Source organism: Astatotilapia calliptera, chromosome 3 (assembly GCF_900246225.1).
Source record: "Astatotilapia calliptera chromosome 3, fAstCal1.2, whole genome shotgun sequence".
Lineage (NCBI taxonomy): Eukaryota > Metazoa > Chordata > Actinopteri > Cichliformes > Cichlidae > Astatotilapia > Astatotilapia calliptera.
The window spans coordinates 22,630,810-22,646,403 of NC_039304.1; the positions used below are offsets into that span (position 1 = coordinate 22,630,810).

Genomic DNA, 15,594 nt, shown 5'->3' on the forward strand with positions numbered 1-15,594 from the left:
AGAGCCCATGGGCCCTGAGCAACCAGGACCAGACGCCATGGATTTTTCGCCACCGAGTTCAGAGGGCCTCTGTGTTCCTGCGCTGCTACAGTTGACCTCCAACCAAGGCACCTAAGGTTCATTGTTCTGGTCCCAGTCCCTTCCAACATCTTCATCAAGATGATAGAGAATTATGTGTGGGATCACATTTTTTTTATATTTAAAATTAAATGTCTATCTATGATTAGCACACTTGGCTCGCAGTACTAACCACAGCCTGCTCATATATTTCTCTGTGGAGTTTCCCACAGAGTAAGTCAGAATAAACTTTACTCTGACTTCCTCTGACAGACCAAAGATGTCCTTGAGAATGGCTGATTCTCTCTCTCTATGTTGACCCTCTGACAATGTGGCGACCTTTCCAAGATGTACACCACTTTTTGTCCCTGTGTCACTTTGAATTAGATAAGAGGTTAAACAATTGATTGGATGTTACTGTTTTGACAGTGTTGCACTCTCTGACTTTTGATGGGAGCACTGTATCCCTATACACCAGATCATGTCAGCAACAACAACTTCACCTGTAGAGTTCAAGACTTTGCAGATGATAAATGCTGTATTCTTTTTAATAAAAGTAACATAATCAGTACAGTAAATTGTACTACTTTCTTTTTGTGTCAGCTTTGCATATGTGCATATGTAGTTTCTGTCCATTCTGCTATACTTATTTTTATGTACTGAAAGTGACCTGATGAATTACGTCATCTAGAGAAAAGGAAATGCAGTCTGTAGCTTAGAGCTGCTTTTATGTTCACCAAATTTTTAAGCAGACGATCAAAAAAGGAATCTAGTCAAGAAGAGCACAGTGGGAATTTAATGGTGCTCCTTTTGCACTGCGCTACCCATAGTGTTAATGCAAGGCTATGAAAAATTTGAGAGAACTGGAGTGACTATGGCCATGACACATATCTTTGTGTGTGTGCGTGTGTGTGTGTGCATGTGTGTGCATGTGTGTGTGTGTGTGTAGATGTGTAGAGAAGCTGCAAAGAGTGCGTTTGTCAGTCAAACAAATGGCAATTTTTCCTCATTGTTTACTGATGTTTAATATTGTAACGAGGAAACAAATGTAATCACACTAGTCCACGTAGTAGTTTAGATGATGCATGTATTTCATAGTGAATTACCAATGATGGGAACCACTGCAACCAGAAAGTAGTGCTATGATCACTGTAAATGATAATTACATAAATAAATGCAGAACATAATGTGACTGTTTTGACCTTTCTTGGCACAAGAAGCAAGCTGATGTGGACAACAAATGTCAGCAGTGGAACGGTGCTGCTGTGGTTTGTGTAGCTGTTTATAGTTCTATGAGCTCATTATAAAGGGGAAGGAAGCACAAAGACACTTTACAAGGAAACAGCTTCACCGTTAGAACACGTTGACTTTAGCACTGCAGCAGGGTTGGGTGTGACAATGAGGCACTCTTTGTTCTGCATGCTTGATTTATTATGTGAGTACATTCATAACTGTGTCTTATGAGTATCACAAATTATTGAACATGTTTCTGTATTATTGTAGGGTCTTTATCTTACAATGTAAAGTGCCTCGATGTGGCTGTTGTTGTAATTTGAAGCTAAATAAATAAAACTGAACTGAACTGAATTATGAGAATTACAGTAAATTTCCAGACAATACAATTTGTCTTGAATGTAGCACATTTAAAGTTTATTTCAATATAATTATATTGAGTGATTCCTTAACTTCATCAAAAACAGGTTTAACAAAATCTGATCAGGTTTCAATCTTCATTTCAGTGCTCAGTACGGTCTTCTATGGAAATGCTACAGGTGAGATTTTTTCTTTCTTTCTTGTTTTCCTCAAATGTAATTCAGTCTTTATTTATTTATTTTCGTATTTATTGCCATTACCTCTTGAATGAAATTAATCTCTTGAATTTGCCAAATATCCTAATAATGAGATACTGCACATATAAAGTACTTTGAATATTAAGAAGAAGAATCGAGACTTTTTTTAAATCAAGAAGAAGAGGAAGCGACTGAAGGCAAAGGGAAGAATTAAATGGTGAAAGTTGAAGGAGGAAGAATGCTGCACAGGGAGGAGTTGAGATAGATCTGGGTGGTAGGCAAGAATTACCAGACGACTGGGAAAGTACAATTGTAGAGGTGAGGGAAACCATGAGGAACATATTCGATGTATTCTCTTGGCAGAAGAAAAAGGACAAGGAGACTTAGCAGTGGAATCATGAAGTATAGGAAAGTCAAGTCAAGTCAGCTTTATTTGTATAGCACATTTAAAAGACATCAAGTATCGGCCAAAGTGCTGAACAGGGATGATGTAATCAAATAAAAGAAATAATTAAAATAAATGAGTTAAAAACATCACAAAACATCCAAATATATACACACACCCAAGCAGACTCTTATATACATTTGTTTATACAAGTATATATGTACCAGTACATATGCACATACGTATACATGCATATATGCACACACACACACACACGAGTACGCACGTGGACATAAATACATGTATACATATACACGTGCATAAATGATCCAATGAGATAAAACACCAGAATAGCTAAAATGTAACAAAAGCGGCATCAGATCCGAAAGTCTTTGAAAATAGATAGGTCTTCAAATTTGATTTGAAGATTTCCAAAGAGGAAGACAATTTTATAAAAGAGGAAGACTGTTCCAGAGTCTCGGAGCAGCGATGGAGGAAGCCCTGTCACCTCTGGATTTTATCTGGGTGCGTAGAACCAGTAAAAACATCTGACTGGAGGAATGCAGAGTTCGAGTGGGTAGGTAAAGGCTAAGGAGATCTGAAATGTAAGCTGGAGCCAAGCCATGGAGGGCTTTAAAAACAAATAATAAAACCTTGAAATCAATTTGGTATTTAACTGGCAGCCAATGTAAAGATGTGAGTATCGGAGTAATACTGTCTCTCTTTCTCGCATCCGTCAGGAGCCTTGCGGCTGTATTTTGAACAAGTTGCAGGCGGGACAGGCTTCATTGACAGACGCGTAAATAGAGAGAGTTACAGAAATCAAGATATGATGAAATGAAGGCATAATAATAATAATAATAATAATAATAATAATAATGGATAACAGTTTCCAGATCTTTAGATGACAAGATAGTTTTGAGGATAGAAATGCTCCTGAGCTGGAAGAAACTGCCAACAACAACTCAATTTATTTGTTTGTACAGCTTGAGGGTAGAATCCTCAATATTTTTAACATGGGGATGTAGATTAGCTGATCGTGGGCCCAAGTCATTTCTTGTGAGACTAACAGAGTCTTGTTGGCCAAAAATTGTAATGTCACTTTTGTCATGGTTTAGTTTGAGAAAGTTCAAAGACATCCAGCAATTTATGTCACTAAGACAATCTGAAACTTTCTGCAATGTGCTATCAACACCTGGTTTTAGGGAGAGGTAGGACTGTGTATCATCTGCATAACAAAGAAAATCAAAAATGAGAGACGAGGACAGGTGGAGGAAGTGAAGAAAGGTATGAAGAGGTGGAAAAGATCCTTAAAATGCACAGAAGGATTTAGCTGTTATTCTGCACCTCCATTGCTGGAGTGGATATATAGAGCTGGGGAAAACAAGATGGTTGTTGCCTGTTGTTGCAGTAATTCCAGAACCAGACTCTTGTATGTGAAAATAATAGCAGTCCTATTGTGCTTGGTTAGCCTGTACCTGACAGGTTCCAATAAATGAAGGGGAGTGCAACTCTGGCAATCGCTTAATTACAAACTCAGGTGTGGTAGAAGTTTGGTTCCATGTCACAAAACCTTTGGTTGACTTAAAAGTGATCCTGGCAAACGACCATGTGACTCAGGAAGCAAAGCAGTGCAACCATGGAAATATGGCAACCTTAGTTCAGGATACAGTTGGATATAGAAGTAATACTTTAAAGAAATCCTCAATCACACTGGCATTAACCACAAGGTGGTTCAGATGTCCTGGGAGCCTCCTCAGTGAGGTGTTCCAAGCATGTCCTACCGAAGGTAGCCCCAGAGCAATCCCAGGACATATTGAGAATAGATAGGATATCCATACCAGGGAGATTTGTGACATTCAGGTCTCTCTTGAAAAAAGGAATCTCTAATCTCAATGATGCTTTTACCTGCATAAATAAAAAAACAATGAATAACTGGGGACTCTGCCAGATGCTCCCAGCACAAATTACCTATATGGCTGACTGATATCACATAAAACTCTACTGCCTTAATAAGTTATTAAGGAAAACTTAATAGCTTCAGTCCATAATAGCTAACAAACCAGATAATGATTTTTTAAAAATTTCTATAACAAATGTATTGCAAGTCATATCTTTGTGTTTTACTTGTTTTATATTTTGCTTTAAACAGCCAGTAAACCTCGGGCCTTAATAACAGCACATGAGGGAGTCATACCAGCAGGGGGCAGTGTGACACTGAGCTGCTCTGTGGAGGGCTCTGCTGGCTGGAAGTTTGACTGGTTCAGACGTGATTCAGAGTTTTCTGTGGCTCAGAAAATAGGAGCTGGAACATCAGAGCACACGATCAGTATTTCAGAAGGAGGCATCTATTACTGCAGAGGAGGTAGAGGAGATCCAGTTTTCTCCACAGAGGACAGCGTTCCAGTTAAAATTAAGAAACGGGGTGAGTGTTACATTTTGAAATAACAAATATTAATCACTGACATCAAAGTAACACTTCATAAACCTTTTACCTGTTAATTTCTTTTCTCTTTTTATTTTTTTGTTTTTCTTCACATTGTGTTTGTTTTTTGGGAACAGTCCTGTATGTTGTAAAGTCGCAACACCGTTGGCCTCAGATGTTCATTGGTGAGACAATCATCCTTCAATGTGAGATCCAAGGAGGGGAAGACAAGGAGATGACATATGAATGGAAATCACCAAACCCAAACATCCCTGAAACATCCAGTGAATACAGGATCAGCAGATTATCAGTGTCCCACAGTGGAGACTACAAATGTCGGGGTAGCAGTGACTATCTCTTAGCAAAATGGAGTGACCCCTTCACACTGATTGTCTTGTGTGAGTTGAACTGTCTAGCATACATAAAAAATAGATTTAATGTACACATGTGAAAGACAGGAAAGGGAGACCTATAATATTATTTCTCAAAAGGGAATGTACAGTGTTAAGAAATCAGTAAAATCTTTTGATAATTTTAGTCAGTCTATGTGTGCCTCTACATCATGTAGCTAAAATACTGAGGGGATGTTTAGATTGCACCGAGTCTGAGGCAGTGGTGGTGACGGTGATGGTAAAGGGACCTAATGACTTTCACCCCACCCCACTTTCCAAAATTATGACTTTCCAGAAAAAAGTATTCTTAACAACAGCACTAACAAAACAAAACAAAAACCAGCTTTATAATGATTCCACGTGTCTATCATGTTCTAAATTTGATTTTTTTTTTATATGAGCACAGGTCATTTTTTACTTTGCAAAGATACATGACCCTATAAAGTGGTGAGATGTAATATATATAATAAACTCCAAAAACAGTTTGAAAAATCAGGTTCAGTAAAAGGACTAGATGTTACAGTCCCTGATAATGCATTGCTTTGAATGGACAAAATCTTGAGGAATGGCTGTTATGAGAAAAGGCAGCCCAGAAACTTTACCAGCGGCACTCATCGTTATGCCTCAACTTTCGGTCTTTTACCCGGCCGTTTAGCCTGCCGTTGCACCTGTCCTTTGATCCCAATCTCTCTAAGCAGTTTTGCTGTTGTACTGGCAACAAAGCCCCTGCACCCCACTTCCACTGGGCACACCTTGATCTTCCAGCCTCTGTACTTTGAGCTTCTTAAGCTCAAAAGCTTCCTCAATTGCTTCCTCCCATGGTACCATTTTTGGGGAGTTAGACCAAAGGACGAGTAGTTGTTATGATCTCGGTGGGAAAAATTAGCCTCTGATCCAAGTCCACGTGCATCTGCCAATCCCTGGCAACCTTCAGTGGGCCCAGGTCCGGGTTTGAGGGGCTTGGCTTCAGCTTGTCTCCCTCCCGGATAAATGCTGATGAAAACTGACGCTCCTCTTGGTTTGTGAAAGGTTGAGCTTTGATGGATTTTCTTTTATACTCAACTTTCTCGGCTAGAGAACTGAGGACCTGGTTGTGTCTCCATGTGTATCTGCCCTGAGTAAGGCTAGTCCTACAACCAACCAAGATGTGCTTGAGTGTGGCTGGGATTGTACACAGGGGGCTGGATGGGTCCTTTCCAAACCACAGCTGCAGATTTATTGGGGAAGGTAGCACATCGTGTGTTGCTCGGATGATGAAACTCCCCAGAAGAGTTTCCTCTTTTTGACACTCTCCCACTTGTTAGGGTGGGAGCAGTGCCTCTCACCATGGGGTCCCGGGAGTCTGTGAGTGACATCTCAAGCCTCACTTTGGCACATTTAAACTCCTCTACCAGGCTAGCGATAGGCAATGACAGTATCCTGTTGCTATAGAGTCCAAAGCTGATGAGGCATTTGGGAAGTCCGAGCCACTTCTTAACATTGGAGCTCACTACAATTTAAATGACTGACTGAATGTATAAAGTGTGATTGTTTTCATAACAAAATTCTTGTTAAAGAAAATTGACATCAATCTACTGTTTTTTCTCTTTCTGTATCTTCAACAGCAAATAAACCCAGAGCCACACTGAGAGCACAAAGTTCAACCATACCAGCAGGGGGCAGTGTGACACTGAGCTGCTCTGTGGAGGGCTCTGCTGGCTGGAAGTTTGACTGGTTCAGACGTGATTCAGTCTCTTCTAAAGCTCAGCTCATGAGAGGAAATGAAGCAAACAGAGTTATTAGTGTCTCACAAGGAGGTCTGTACCACTGCAGAGGAGGGAGAGGAGATCCAGTTTACTACACAGAGGACAGCAGTGAATTCATTGTGGAGGAAACCTGTGAGTTTAACTGTTACAGTATTTCTGACAAGGCACAGTGACTCATTGTATTTGTGATCTGCACTGTTTGTCTGTCTTTCTATACTTTAATACTTTCAAAGCCAATTGAACGTATTTCCATTATATTTTGATTCTATCTTGTTGTTCAGTCTTCCAGTTTGTTTATTAACTAGCTAGTTGTTTTCCAACCAGTACACTCATATGTTTGAAATAACAGAATCTATCAGTTATATGTTTTATTTTTGATAAAGATAAGGTGATGATAAATGGCTAATAGTAAACTCAAAAAGTTAAAAAACACATAACAGATGGCTGTGATGAGAATAATGGTCAGGGTATGTTCGAGGGAGGAACCCTGAGGAAGGAATACATTTAAAACTCAGAATACTGGGACACCTGACCAGATACCATGACACAAAGTCACAAAGTGCTAAGGTGGAGTGTATAAAAGGAAACCAGTAACTGCAGATCTCCAAATCTCCTCCTCTCCTCACCTGTGAAATAGACCCCAAGATACTTAATCTCCTCTACTTGGGGCAGCAACTTATCCCTGACCTGGAGTGGGCATGCCACCCTTTTCCAGCTGAGGACCTCAAGCCTCAGACTTGGAGGTGCTGATTCTTATTTCTGCCACTTTAAACTCAGCTGAACAGCCCAACATGACTCCTTCCTCTGCCTGATGGCTCCCTTCACCTCTGGTGCCCACCAGTTGTTTTGTGGGTTACCACCACTACAGGCACCAACCACCTTGCAGCCGGAGCTCAGTGCAGCAGTCTCAGCAATGGAGGTGCTTAAAATGGTCCATTCAGACTTAATGTCCGCAGTCTCCCTCAGAATGCTGTCAAAGTAAGTAACAGTACACCACTCAGGTTCAGGTCAGGCAGGCCATTGTTCCCAATCAAACCCCTCCAGGTCTCAGTGTAGTTTCCCACATGAGTGTTGAAGTCTCCCAGTAGACGACAGAGTCCCCAGGTGGAGCACTCTTAAGCAAGCCACCCATGATTTTCAACAAGGGCAGGTACTGTTGTTCAGTGCATAACTGCAGATCACAGTCAGGACCCTTTCCCCAACCTGAAGTTGCAGAGAACAAACCATCGGTTTGCCAGGAATCTGTCTGCCACGGTTTATGCCATTGACTGCCACCAAGCACACACTGCAGTCGCCCTTTTGCCTGCCTCCTGTGGATGGCAGGTCTACAGGCGGGTGGTCCCATGTCCTTTTTTTGGGCTGCACCCAGCTGGGCCCCGTGGGCTAAGGCCCAGCAAGTAGGTGCTCAACTTGTGCACCCTCCCCAGGTCTGTCTCCAGGGCATCAGCCTGGCGACATCTCCATGGTGTACCTTGCATCTTGCCTTGTGGTAGCTGGGATAGAAATTCAGCCCCCCTATGACCTTGATAAGGATAAGTAATTAGCAAATATTTTTTATTTAAATTGTACATGTTATCACTTTAAACATTTTGATAGGTTTTCTATCTTATACTGTGAATAAAATTTGCATTTATGAGATTTGCATGTCCTGCATCGATGTTATGGATTACATGTATAATAATTAACAATATTGGCATTCTTTTCTATTAAGATGTAATAAAGTAACCATCTTTTTTCTACCTTAATGCTTTACTTGTGTTTTCCAAACTGACCAGCACAAACTGAAAAACCTCGGGCCTCACTGGGGGGCAGCGTGACCCTGAACTGCTCTGTGAACGACTCTGCAAGATGGAGATATTACTGGTTCAGACGTACCTCAGAGTCTTCTGCAGCCCAGAGAATAACAAACGGAACATCATCCCACACTTTCAGTGTCGCAGAAGGAGGCATCTATTACTGCAGAGGAGGAAGAGGAGACCCAGTTTTCTTCACAGAGGACAGTGTTTCAGTCACAATTGAGACAAATGGTAAGTGTTGTATTTTGTTCAGATATAAAACAAATGAAATCCATAATTAACATGAAATTAACAGCTGACAAAATTTTCTTTGCTATTGATTCATTCATTATTCATTATTTTTGTCCCATGTCTTAAACTACTTGGTTAAGGCAGAGTCAAAAGAAGGGATATATATATATATATATATATATACGATCCTATATATATATATATATATATAGGATCGTAAGTTCGATTCCTGCCTGGGGCGTCTGTATCCAGTAAGGGTCCTAAGGCTAGACCCCCTATGCTAAGCAAGCCTACCGCAGACATGAGCGAGACAGATAAATATGAAGGCATGCCGGCTCGGACGTCGCCCGGATCAACAAGGTCCGCGTCAGGTGTTGAGGAACCAGGGCACCCTGACGAAAAGTGGGCTACTGGAACAAGAAGGCATCGGTGGGCAAGACACGAAAACAGGGTGCAGCCACCTCCTGTACATGGATGACATCAAGCTGTATGCCAAGAGTGAACGAGACATCGATTCACTGATCCACACTACCAGGCTACACAGCAATGACATTGGAATGTCGTTCGGACTGGAGAAGTGTAGTCGGATGGTAACAAAGAGAGGGAAGGTAGTCAGAACTGAGGGGATTGAACTACCAGAAGGCAACATTGCAGACATAGAGGACAGTTACAAGTACCTGGGGATCCCGCAGGCAAATGGGAACCATGAAGAGGCCGCTAGAAAAGCTGCAAACAAGATCCGGGCCATCAACACGTACGCCCTGCCCGTGATCAGGTACCCTGCTGGGGTAATAGGCTGGCCAAAGGAGGAGATAGAAGCCACTGACATAAAGACAAGAACGCTCCTTACCATGCATGGAGGGTTTCACCCCAAGTCCAGCACCCTGAGGCTGTACGCTAAGCGGAAGGAAGGGGGCCGGGCACTGGTGAGTGTCAGCACCACAGTCCAGGATGAGACAAGGAACATCCAAGAATACATTGGGAAGATGGCCCCAACTGACCGAGTGCTCAGTGAATACCTCAGGCAGCAGAAACCCAAGAAAGAGGAGGGAGACAAGGAACCATCATGGAAGGACAGGCCCCTGCACGGTATGTACCACCGGCAGATAGAGGAGGTGGCTGATATCCAGAAATCCTACCAGTGGCTGGACAAAGCTGGACTGAAAGACAGCACAGAGGCACTAATCATGGCAGCACAAGAACAAGCTCTGAGTACAAGATCCATAGAGGCTGGGGTCTATCACACCAGGCAAGACCCCAGGTGCAGGCTGTGTAAAGATGCCCCAGAGACAATCCAGCACATAACAGCAGGGTGCAAGATGCTAGCAGGCAAGGCATACATGGAACCCCATAACCAAGTGGCCGGCATAGTGTAAAGGAACATCTGTGCCGAGTATAACCTGGAAGTCCCGAGGTCAAAATGGGAGATGCCCCCAAGGGTGGTGGAGAATGACCGAGCTAAGATCCTGTGGGACTTCCAGATACAGACGGACAAAATGGTGGTGGCTAACCAACCGGACATAGTGGTGGTAGACAAACAGAAGAAGACGGCCGTAGTGATCGATGTAGCGGTTCCGAATGACAGCAATATCAGGAAGAAGGAACACGAGAAGCTGGAGAAATACCAAGGGCTCAGAGAAGAGCTCGAGAGGATGTGGAGGGTGAAGGTAACGGTGGTCCCCGTGGTAATCGGAGCACTAGGTGCGGTGACTCCCAAGCTAGGCGAGTGGCTCCAGCAGATCCCGGGAATAACATCGGAGATCTCTGTCCAGAAGAGCGCAGTCCTGGGAACAGCTAAGATACTGCGCAGGACCCTCAAGCTCCCAGGCCTCTGGTAGAGGACCCGAGCTTGAAGGATAAACCGCCCGCAGGGGCGTGCTGGGTGTTTATATATATATATATATATATATATATATATATAATTGATTGTGAAACTGCTAAAATTCTCAAAACCTAGGGAGCCAAAATGAGAATCTGTTATATTTTGTTGTACAATAGATCTGAATTACTTTTGTTTCAATTTATAGCAAAATCCTGACAGGAATAGAACACCAGATACAACTTTTCTGTTTATCGCTCTCAAAAGATGAATATAGGTACTACCAACAAAAGAAATAAGTAATAAATAAAAGTAATCTGTTAACAAAACAATATTTAGATGCCAGCAGCTCATACTGCTGATGAAGGGGCTGATTCTTCTTTATTTATCTATTACTATCGCTCAACATTTTAATACATCAACGATAGCCAGGTCCTGCTACCTGTGGGTTTGGAGTCAATTTGGCATCTCACAGCTTTTATTTATTTATTTTTTTTGGTATGGTGTACGCACACAAAACCATGCTATGACCGTCTGGTGTGGTGAAACACATTAACCAACTCAGGGTTCATACCTCAAAGCCAATGACGGCTGTCTCTGCAGCATTTTTCATATGTGTGGCTCCAGGTCCTTGCATGCTACTGCATTTCCTCAACCTCCTGGTTGTGAATATTTTTGCCCAGCCATGAAAAATATCAAGCAACAAAAGCTAACTCAGGCATCTAATATAAATTTCTAATTGAATAAATCATTTTATATATTTTCAAAAAAATTGTAAAAATTAAAATTCAGTTTTATTTATACAGCATCAAATCACAACAACAGTTGCCACAAGGTGCTTCATATTGTAAGGTAAAGACGATACAATAATACAAAGAAAACAGAGGAAAACCCAATAATCATATGACCCTTTATGAGCAAGTGCTTCAGCAAATGTGAGAAGGAAAAACTCCTTTTTAACAGTAAGAAACAGCTAGCATCTAGCCCCGTGCGTGGGGGTGCACGGCATCAACGTGTTAGCGCAGTTAGCTCGTTGACACGTTAGCGCCATCCAGCCCCACGCATGGGGCGATCCGCTCTAATGGAATGATATGGTACTATAAGGTCCTTAAGATAAGATGGGGCCTGATTATTTAAGACCTTGTATGTGAGGAGCAAGATTTTGAATTCAATTCAGAATTTAACAGGACGCCAATGAAGGGAAGCCAATAATATAGGAGAAATATGTTCTCTCTTTCTAGTCCCTGTCAGTAATCTAGTCCCTAGATTGCTGCTCTTGCTGCAGCAATTTGGATTAACTGAAGACTTTTCAGGGAGTTTTAAGGACATCCTGCTTGGATTTATGTTCATATTTCTTTAATTTACTAACTTACTCTTACTCAGTAGTATTTATCACATTTATTGTCTTTAAGAGATACATGTAGTTTGACTTCTTCATTTTAGTCTGACTTTAGCTGTAATCTATGCTTTTCTGTCACTGACCACTCAGAGTTTGTGCTCTCTACATCCAAAATGTTATTCCATCGTTTATGTTGTTTTATATTTTATAATTTAAGGTTTCAGATGTGAAAGCCACTCGTTTCTTGTGCCTTTCATCATTGGACTTGTTTTTGGAAGTTTACTCACTGTTCCTGTGTTGTTGTGCTGTATATGCTGCCACACAAGGATAAGAGGTGAGACTACCACATATTTATATTAGACTGAAGGGTTTATACATTCTGGTAATTTAAAGGGATTACAGTATGCATTTCTTTCCCTTTTTTGACAGATCGCTGTAGAAACAGGTTTGTACAGTACTGTTTCTGTTCTTTTTAAGCATGACAATGTTAAACATGAGTTTTACATTTACACGACATGTTTTAGGTTCATCCAGTCTCCAAACATCAATCAATCCTCTGCTGCACCCCAAACTCCTAACCAAAGTGACACTCAGATTTACTCCTCTCTTCTCCACGGTCAGCCCTAAAAATGATAACTTTTGTAACTATTAAAAGTCATTTAGCACTAAAGATACAGACATACAAAAACAAACAAAATAAAACTAATTTTACTTTATTTCTTGTATTTTACTCTCCTGTAGGTGATCTTTCTGTCTATGAATCGATCAGAAACTCTGGAATCACTCGAAGTGGTACAGTATAAACTTTAATAGACTTCTTAGGATACATGTGTCCTAAATCTGACGAAGCCTTTATTCTGAAATTGAAATAGGAACTGATGACAAGTAAAATTTGTGTGCATGCTTTGGATGTCAGTGCTCTTATATCGTTCTCCCTTGCAGACTTTCATTCGCGTCACCCACATCCTCCCAATCTCCACCTCACTAACACCTCAGTCAGAGCTCCATCCAAGCCTCAGTCTTCATCTTCACCACCACCAGAGTTTAGACTCCAGGGGAAACTCTCCTAAGTCCTATCACTGTTTGGATTCTGTTCTGCCATGATGGGTCATTGAAGTTGAATTGCCAAAGGCATTAATTCATTTCTCATATATAGCCATATAATATATACCGTATATATATATATATATATATATATATATATATATACAGGGAGTGCAGAATTGTTAGGCAAATGAGTATTTTGTCCACATCATCCTCTTCATGCATGTTGTCTTACTCCAAGCTGTATAGGCTCAAAAGCCTACTACCAATTAAGCATATTAGGTGATGTGCATCTCTGTAATGAGAAGGGGTGTGGTCTAATGACATCAACACCCTATATCAGGTGTGCATAATTATTAGGCAACGTCCTTTCCTTTGGCAAAATGGGTCAAAAGAAGGACTTGACAGGCTCAGAAAAGTCAAAAATAGTGAGATATCTTGCAGAGGGATGCAGCAGTCTCAAAATTGCAAAGCTTCTGAAGCGTGATCATCGAACAATCAGGCGTTTCATTCAAAATAGTCAACAAGGTCGCAAGAAGCGTGTGGAAAAACCAAGGCGCAAAATAACTGCCCATGAACTGAGAAAAGTCAAGCGTGCAGCTGCCAAGATGCCACTTGCCACCAGTTTGGCCATATTTCAGAGCTGCAACATCACTGGAGTGCCCAAAAGCACAAGGTGTGCAATACTCAGAGACATGGCCAAGGTAAGAAAGGCTGAAAGACAACCACCACTGAACAAGACACACAAGCTGAAACGTCAAGACTGGGCCAAGAAATATCTCAAGACTGATTTTTCTAAGGTTTTATGGACTGATGAAATGAGAGTGAGTCTTGATGGGCCAGATGGATGGGCCCGTGGCTGGATTGGTAAAGGGCAGAGAGCTCCAGTCCAACTCAGACGCCAGCAAGGTGGAGGTGGAGTACTGGTTTGGGCTGGTATCATCAAAGATGAGCTTGTGGGGCCTTTTCGGGTTGAGGATGGAGTCAAGCTCAACTCCCAGTCCTACTGCCAGTTTCTGGAAGACACCTTCTTCAAGCAGTGGTACATGAAGAAGTCTGCATCCTTCAAGAAAAACATGATTTTCATGCAGGACAATGCTCCATCACACGCGTCCAAGTACTCCACAGCGTGGCTGGCAAGAAAGGGTATAAAAGAAGAAAAACTAATGACATGGCCTCCTTGTTCACCTGATCTGAACCCCATTGAGAACCTGTGGTCCATCATCAAATGTGAGATTTTCAAGGAGGGAAAACAGTACACCTCTCTGAACAGTGTCTGGGAGGCTGTGGTTGCTGCTGCACGCAATGTTGATGGTGAACAGATCAAAACACTGACAGAATCCATGGATGCCAGGCTTTTGAGTGTCCTTGCAAAGAAAGGTGGCTATATTAGTCGCTGATTTGTTTTTGTTTTGTTTTTGAATGTCAGAAATGTATATTTGTGAATGTGGAGATGTTATATTGGTTTCACTGGTAAAAATAAATAATTGAAATGGGTATATATATGTTTTTTGTTAAGTTGCCTAATAATTATGCACAGTAATAGTCACCTGCACACACAGATATCCCCCTAAAATAGCTAAAACTAAAAACTAACTAAAAACTACTTCCAAAAACATTCAGTTTTGATATTAATGAGTTTTTTGGTTTCATTGAAAACATGGTTGTTGTTCAATAATAAAATTATTCCTCAAAAATACAACTTGCCTAATAATTCTGCACTCCCTGTATGTGTGTGTGTGTGTGTATATATATATATATATATATATATATATATATATATATATATATATATATATATATATATATATATATATATATATATATATATATATGCATGTATAGAAATGAGTGTTGTGATGTTTACTTCATTAGATGCTGTAAATTTTAAGTATGATGCTGATTTCACATCAGACCACTTTGAGTAGCACAAGGTCTCCTTTTTGCCTTTATCTGATGGTCTGTTTTACTTCTTTGATTACTAGTTACTTACTGGTTACTTCAATAAATCTAACAAAGACAACCTGGTTGTATGTACATAAGTGTGTTTCAGATTTCCATAAGACATGATCTCCTTTCAAGCTTCTGATTGGTCAACATGGTTTTAGGGCAATGTCAGACAATATTTTCACGGACCTGGAATTAAGGTGTCGCCGATAAATACAACAAAATAAAATGATACAACCAAGACAAAAACTGTGGCATTTTGTAAATATAATAATAAACATGAATTCACTGTGTAATTGTGTAACTTTATCAGCAGCATCCTCCTGAAATGTGCCAAATACATTTAGAGTAACATCCTTCTCTCTGCCCTTAATGCTCTCTGGTCGCTATGGTAACACTTAAACAGTTCTTTCAAAATAAGACACACAACTACAACATGGGAAAAGACCCAGGGAAGCCGAGTTAATGATAAAAGCACTGAAAACCATACATTTCACACCTGAACCTCAACTCTCAAGGCCCGGTACCAAACGACTCACAGACCGGTACCGGTCCGAGGCCCAGGGGTTGAGGACCACTGTTTTAGGGAACTCTTGAAATACATCAGATGCATCTGCGTCTCTC

The 15,594-nt window shown here is 41.0% G+C and overlaps 1 protein-coding gene and 1 long non-coding RNA gene across 2 annotated transcripts; both read left to right on the top strand.

Annotated features, from left to right (window-relative positions):
- The first annotated feature begins 4,427 nt into the window (after positions 1-4,427).
- LOC113013666 (basement membrane-specific heparan sulfate proteoglycan core protein-like) lies at positions 4,428-11,329 on the top strand. The gene is made up of 5 exons (XM_026154752.1): positions 4,428-4,657; positions 4,795-5,055; positions 6,654-6,926; positions 8,570-8,821; positions 11,268-11,329. The coding sequence occupies exons 2-5, from the start codon at positions 4,833-4,835 to the stop codon at positions 11,327-11,329; spliced, it is 810 nt and encodes a 269-aa protein (XP_026010537.1). The 5' UTR covers positions 4,428-4,657; positions 4,795-4,832.
- A 944-nt stretch (positions 11,330-12,273) lies between these two features.
- Positions 12,274-13,118, top strand: LOC113018968 (uncharacterized). Its single transcript, XR_003271892.1, has 5 exons — positions 12,274-12,313; positions 12,409-12,424; positions 12,504-12,595; positions 12,721-12,771; positions 12,922-13,118. It is a non-coding gene; the product is annotated as an uncharacterized LOC113018968 (long non-coding RNA).
- Positions 13,119-15,594: the final 2,476 nt, after the last annotated feature.